This window comes from Heteronotia binoei, chromosome 21 (genome assembly GCF_032191835.1).
Source record: "Heteronotia binoei isolate CCM8104 ecotype False Entrance Well chromosome 21, APGP_CSIRO_Hbin_v1, whole genome shotgun sequence".
In the NCBI taxonomy this organism is placed as follows: domain Eukaryota; kingdom Metazoa; phylum Chordata; class Lepidosauria; order Squamata; family Gekkonidae; genus Heteronotia; species Heteronotia binoei.
The window spans coordinates 86,833,950-86,841,189 of NC_083243.1; the positions used below are offsets into that span (position 1 = coordinate 86,833,950).

The window sequence follows — 7,240 nt, forward strand, 5'->3', positions numbered from 1 at the left end:
TACAACTGGATGGCACCCTCCCCCCAACAATGCTATCTCCCCACTGCTCAAAGGGGGGGGGGGTGATGTGCTTACCTTTTAGCACAACCAGGATTGCCACTTCTGCTACTAGGAAATAAGTAATGAGCTTACAGTTGCTACCTCTGAACTCCTGTCCCTTCCTGTTCCCTCCTCCCTATTCCTGGGTTGTCTTTGATTTCTCAGCCCTTTATTTCATTAATTGCTTTGGCAAGCATCCCTTTAATCAGCCACTCTCCATTGGTTCTATTCTGTTCCTGATTCCAAGCTCCACCCCCATTCCAAAGCTAATCTCACTGGCAGTTACTATGGTCAGAACCCTCTTCTGCTGCCTTGTATGGAACTTCCTTCCCATTTTGGTTCTGGTCTATCAGCTGCTGCAGGGAAATTCTTTGTCCTGGATGAGAAGCAGGATCAGAGTATCCTGCAGGAGTCTTTCTCCCAGTCAGGAAAATGTCTAGTGATCTAGCCTGGTTGCTGATGGTGGTCCTGAGAAACATTGTGACTGCTGATCAAATACCACCTCAAGGCTTTAGATATGCCTCTTATGAGGTAATCATCCCCAGGAGACAGACCCCCAGGTACAGACAAGATCCTCAGGAAGTGACCTACTTGCTGAAGATTGAGGGGGAAAGCCACGTGGTGCAGCTCAGACAAAAGAGAGACCTGGTCCGTAAACATTTTCCTGTTTTCACTTACAGTAAGGAGGGGGACATCCAGGTGGACTATCCTTTCATCAGGGAAGACTGTTTCTATGATGGTTTAATACATGGTAGACCTCTTGCTTGGGTCGCCCTCAGCATTTGCTCAAGGGGTCTCAGAGGTCTCTTGCGAATAGGAAATAAAACTTATGAAATTAAACCTATCCAGGCATCTTCTACCTTTCAACATGTGGTGTACAGACTGGAAGAAGAGGAAGAGGCTATACACATGACGTGTGGGTTAACAATGGAAAAGCAACATCATCAAATGGCCATGATCAGAAACACAGCCAATGTTGTGGCTAAAAGTTCACTGAATGGACCCTGGTGGACACACATCAGATATGCAAAAGTAGCAATTGTGGTGGATCATGAAAGATATGTCCAGTTTGACAGAAATGAAACTCTTGTTGCTATGCAACTGTTGGATATTATCCATATTGCAAATTCAATTTATGCTCCACTTGGTGTTCATGTATCCCTGGTTGGGATGGAAATATGGTCTGAAAAAAACCTCATTCCAATTGCTGATAACTTGGAAACTGTGCTTAGTGATTTCAATCAGTGGAGACAAAATATGTTTGCACCACGTCTGGAGCATGATGCAGGTCATTTATTTATATATAAAAGGTTCGGATCTGATCTTGGATTAGCATATGTTGCAAGTATGTGCAAACCTGATTCTGCATCTGGTGTTGAATCATATGTTACTTCTATTTTGGTCTCATTTGCTACCATTTTTTCCCATGAGTTGGGTCACAACCTTGGCATGAAGCATGATGACAGGGATTGTATTTGTGAACTACCAGACTGCATTATGGCCAGACGACATACCCTCTCTCATAAATTTAGCAACTGCAGTTATAATGATTATTATACAGAAATAATTTGGGGTAGAAAAGAATGTATGAAAAAACAGCCAGATCCCCATAAACTGTTTAAGCTCAAATACTGTGGAAATGGAATAGTGGAACATGGAGAGGAATGTGACTGTGGTTCAAAATTTAAATGTGAATCAGATCCATGTTGCCTGTCAGATTGCAAGTTGCGTTCCGGTGTCACTTGTGCTTTTGGAGAGTGCTGTTCAAAATGCCAATATCTTCCGGCTGGAACGGTTTGCAGGCAAAGTGTTAGTGTCTGTGATCTTCCAGAGTATTGCAACGGGACTTCAGAATGGTGTCCTGAAGATGCTTATGTACAAGATGGTGCCCCATGTCCAGATGGTGCCTACTGTTATCATGGGAATTGCTCTACTCACAAAGAACAGTGCAAAGTGATCTTTGGTTCACAAGCAACAGTTGCTTCAGAGGTCTGCTTCAGAGAATTGAATGCTCGACATGATCGTTTTGGCCACTGTGGCATTACAACAGACTCAGTTTTTAAGGAGTGCAAAGCTCAAAACGTTTTTTGCGGCAGGATCCAGTGTGAAAACATTAATTCTTTACCTTCATTGGAGGAGCACAATACCATAATTCAAACTCGTATTGATCGTAGGCTATGCTGGGGAACAGATTACCATAAAGGAATGGGGATAGCTGACATTGGAGCCGTTAGAGATGGAACGCCTTGTGGCAAAGGCATGATATGTATTAACAGGGAATGTGCCAGTGTTTCTGCACTGAAGTATGATTGTAATGTAACAAAGTGCCATCATCGAGGAATATGCAACAACCGCAAACATTGCCACTGTGATTATGGCTCAGCTCCTCCATACTGTGTAGATAAAGGTTATGGTGGCAGCATTGACAGTGGTCCCCCTCTGCCCCATAAGGTTATTAGTGTAGGAACTATTGTTGGAGGAATTCTAATTCTTCTTTGTGTTGCTGCTGGTATAGGCCTGGGTGTATACTGCAAACCTAGACTGATGCTATGGTATAGAAGACTGAGTGGAAGGCTCTATCCAATGTCATGAAGAAAAGAAGGCCACAGAGTATCACCAAAGTGAATAATACATATCAGTACAACTTTACACAGGAAATAACGCACATTTATTATTTTAAATTAGCACACACACACATATGTATACACATGCATTCTGGTAATATATCTGTAACATTACACAAATATATTTAGACTGTGCCTCTAGGCTCTTTTAAAAAACTGTTTTGGATGGAATGTCTCTCCTAGGCACATCAACATGAAAATGTTGGAGGCATATGTGGAGGAGGAACCCCCCCTCCCGATACAACAGTTTTATAGCCTGGTAACTCTTCCTCTTCAGCTAGTTTTTCGTGGAACAGAGTGGTAAGCTGCAGTACTGCAGTCCAAGCTCTGCTCAAAAACTGAGCTTAGTCCTGACAGAAGCTGGATTCAGGTAGCTGGCTTAAGGTTGACTCAGCCTTCTATCCTTCCAAGGTCAGTAAAATGAGTACCCAGTTTGCTGGGGGTAAAGTGTAGATGACTGAGGAACACAATGGCAAACCACCCCATAGAAAGTCTGCCAATATGCCACATCACCCCATGGATCGGCAAGTACTCAGTGCTTGCGCCTTTACCTTTTTTCTCTCTGACTACAGGTCGGGCAGGTATATTTAACACCCTCAAGGATAGATGACTCACGGTTGAAATTTGAGGATTCAGTCCAACCCAGAATTAATGATCAGGTGAACAAAGGGTGAAAAAACAAACTGAATCCAGACAAGTAAGCGGTAATGCTAGTGGGGATGCTGGCATTCTGGATGGGACAAATGTATCCCAGAATTATTTTCTGTTGCCATTTCTGATGAAGTCATGAGCAGGCTCGGTGCTGAGGTTTCCAGTGCCCGGGCCAAAATCTGTTTCCTGCCCCCTCTTTTTTAATAGACTTTTGAGCGCGCGGCCCAACGACGTCATGATGATGTCATCAGGCTGCGCGGGCAGGCCCCCCTATTCTCGGCTCTCTCCCACAGCAAGAGAGAGCCGGGCACCCCGCCCCGACCATGCCGAGGATTGCCACTGGCTCTGAGTGCACTCGCTCTCTGCCCCCCCCCCACCTTGCCGAGACTTGCAAAGACTTAGTAAGAGCCGCTCACTCTCCACGCCCACCCCACCCCCCCGCAACCTCGCTGAAGCCTTGACGAGGTCGGAGACAGCGGCCGCAGCGCGTTCGCTGCCACACTGCCTCCCTGACTTTGCCGATGCTGGGGCGGAGGAGGCTCTGACCGCACCCGCTTTTTCCCCAACGTTGTGGAGGTTTTGCAAGCCTCTGCAAGGTCGGGAAGTTAGCAGCAGCAGCCGGACGGAGTGGGAGAGGGGGCGCCTTTTGGTGCCCCTAGGCCTGTGGCACCCCAGGCAGCCGCCTAGTTGGTCGATTCCCACGCGTCGGCCCTGGTCATTTGTCAAGGTGGACTCTTAGATCTAGACCTGCTTTTTGAGAAGTGGAAACTGTGGCCAGGAGTCCATTTTTAATTTATATCTTGTTTCAAAGGATCGCTTTGTAGGCCAACAGGATTCCAATATATTTTGGCATACTGACAGCAGTGCTTCCTCAGAATCGTTTCACAAATGCCCCTGCTTTATTTCAGATTCACAGATGACTAAAAATGTTTTTATCAGGTGCCTCAGACAGAATTTGGGAGGTGTCAGGTAAGCAAGGTTCAATAGGCCCAAGATATCACTACAGAAAAAAGTTCTGTCTATGGTTGCCTGCCTCCCTCACTTCTGCAAGCAGGGACACAGAGACCAGGTCTTGTGAGGAAGATCTTAACTGGCAGATGTCAAGTACTGCACAATCTTCACCAATCAATACTTCATGGCTGAATAAAGGTGTTTTATTGAATAAGCTAGATAGTTACAGTGCAAGACGGTTCTTGCTGAAACTAAAGCATAGATATACCCATGGATCTGTTCATTATACATGCAAACTGCTAAGTGCCAAAATCTACCAATAGCATCCCCCCTAAACATTCCAAGCCCCCCTAAGCATGAAGAAATGAAACTGTGAAAGTCTCTGGGAGTCAGATAACACTGGGTGGCCTTGGAGCTGCCTGTTTCCTAGTCCCAGGGTTGAAATGGATATTTAATGTGTTGCAGACATAATAGACCAGTGTACATGAGAATATACTGATAGCAGGCTAAGCAGGATCCAGAAAGTTACAGACAGAAGCTCCATTTAGACCAGATCATGGCAAGAGACAGACTGCTTCTCCACTAACCTTGTTCCAGTCTCGCTGCTCGTTTTCCCATGGCGCTTCTGCTGGATTTTGCACAAGCTACCCCAGGACCCCTGTGGCGCAGAGTGGTAAAGCTACAGTACTACAGTCAGAGCCCTCTGTCACGACCTGAATTCGATCCCAGCGGAAGCTGGTTCAAGTAGCTGGCTCCATGTTGACTCAGCCTTCCATCCTACTGAGGTCGGTAAAATGAGTACCTAGCTTGCTGGGGGGAAAGTGTAGATAACTGGGGAAGGCAATGGCAAACCACCCCATAAAAAAATTTGCTGTAAAAGCAACGTCACCCCAGAGTTGACAATGACTGGTGCTTGCGCAGGGGACTTCCTTTACCTTTTTTACCCCAGGGCAGCAAGCTGCACTGCAGTCTTTTCAAATTTCCTCCACGACAGGCAGAAACCAGTTTTCAGAGGATCCTGCCTGCTGTGGAGGGAACTTGAAAAGAGGTGGGGCAACTCAGCGCCCTAGAGCAGCTTGTGCGAAATCCAGCAGAAGTGCTGTTGGAAAAGGAGCAGCGAGACCAGAACAAGGTGAGTGGGGAATTGGTCACTGTCTACAGCCAGTCTCTGAGCTGTCTGCATCAGTCCTTTGGACAAAAATAAGCATTTTTAAAACCTCAGTATATACTTAGAGAAGTGAAGAGGCAGAATAGCATGGCTGATGAGTTGTGTTTCTTCCCTCATCTACCTTGTCCAAACTGGACTAATTGCCAGTTTGGTTCCTGGCTCCAGGGGAAGCAGCAGCATCAGGCTTCCCTCCTCCATTGTTGTCACCAGCAGAAATAGCTATATCTGTTTGCCTCTTCCTTGGGTTCTACATACACTAGGATGGACATGTGAAGCCTGAGAAAGGGACAAGGAGATCCCATCATGGCTTTTTCTGCTGGCAAAAATAGAGCAGGAAGGAAGTGTGAAGTACCTCCTTTCCACATCGACATTTGGGGTTGTGTGGAGCAATGAAGAAATGAAGATATTTTTGAAGGTTAGTACTCATGTGAGTGTGTGCCTAAATGTCAAATCTAGCACCTGTGATATGATACACATGTAAGCCAAAATGCCCTCAAAACGAGGTTGGGGAATTGTCAGGTGGGCACCTGGCTTAATCAGGATCTTTTACCTGTGTATACAGGATTCCACGTCCAGAAATTAATGCTTAAAAATATTAGGGATTCTAATTAAGTAAAACAATTAAAATTTATTCCAGAAAAATCTAGACTTACATACAAGATAAAATACTCATAAAATCATTCATGCAATCCTAAGAAAAATAAAGAGAGAGATAGAGAAATACATGGGTAGACGAACAGGGTGATATTTACCAATTGTAGTCTTCAAGCAAGGCTCCAATCGCGACCAGCGAGGAAGTGGAAGAGGGGACCCGAAACTTGGCCTTAGAATCGGGGATGGATCTAGACAGTGGGATTGGGATACTGCTAGAAGCACACCTGTGGATAGCTAGTCCACATGTTATAAGGACTATCTTGAGCCCTTAGGGGATGGGAGGTACGAGGGAGGAGGGAGGTGGTCAGCTGATGCATGACCTCCCAAAAAGGGGAGGCTTCGCAGTGACCATAAGGGCTGGACTACCGCGATAGCCAATAGAAAGTTCATTGGCGGCATCTAATTGGGTGCCCATTCCTGACCAATGAACAGGCTTGGGTCCTGGATACCTGAGTGAACTTTCAGGTTGAAATGGACCAGGGTGGGGGTGCTCCAAGGGGACAGTACAGAGAAGAATGGGGGAAATCACTGGGTGGAGGTGTGCTTGAGTTTATCACACTTATCTAAGAGGGTGACAATAGAGGGTCAAATTGTTATCTAAGGTAACACCCTGTTTACACAAAGAAACTTGGCTCTGGCTGAAGATGGTCTTCCTCTTCTTCTGTCTTCTTCTTGGCACCAGTCTTTGTCTTGAGTTCTGCTGGACAAAGACAGTGGCGGTTAGGCGATTAGCCATGCCTGGGGTGGGTCGATTGCCTACAATCACAGGTGACAACTGGTGAGCACGTGAGCCGTTCGCTTCGCTGGAATGGAGTCTGGCCTAGAAGGAAGATGGCTGCGTGTGGTGTTAGCCTTCCACAGTGGATTCTATGGCCAGTGCTTCAGAACCGTTCACCTGGATAGCTCCTGGCGGCGCAGTCTCCTCCGCTCCATGGCTGAGATGGACGTCATACAGAACGGCAGAAAGCCCTCTGCTCTCCTGGTGGGCACTCTTGTACCGGTCTTGAGTGCCTTCATAGCGTTATGGCTGCTAGTACTGCATAAGTCCCTTTCGCCCCTGGATAGGTGAGCTACTTCTCCAGGTGCTCTGACAACCAAGTTGGTGATTACGATGTTCTGTAAGGGGTTTTTCCTCACACACATCACAAGTAAC

At 46.3% G+C, this 7,240-nt stretch overlaps 1 protein-coding gene across 1 annotated transcript; it reads left to right on the forward strand.

The window, feature by feature from the left end:
- Positions 1-448: 448 nt before the first annotated feature.
- LOC132589613 (disintegrin and metalloproteinase domain-containing protein 20-like) lies at positions 449-3,337 on the forward strand. The gene is made up of 2 exons (XM_060262362.1): positions 449-2,499; positions 3,236-3,337. Exons 1-2 carry the CDS (start codon positions 472-474, stop codon positions 3,335-3,337), a joined length of 2,130 nt encoding a protein of 709 aa, XP_060118345.1. The 5' UTR covers positions 449-471.
- The last annotated feature ends 3,903 nt before the right edge of the window (positions 3,338-7,240 follow it).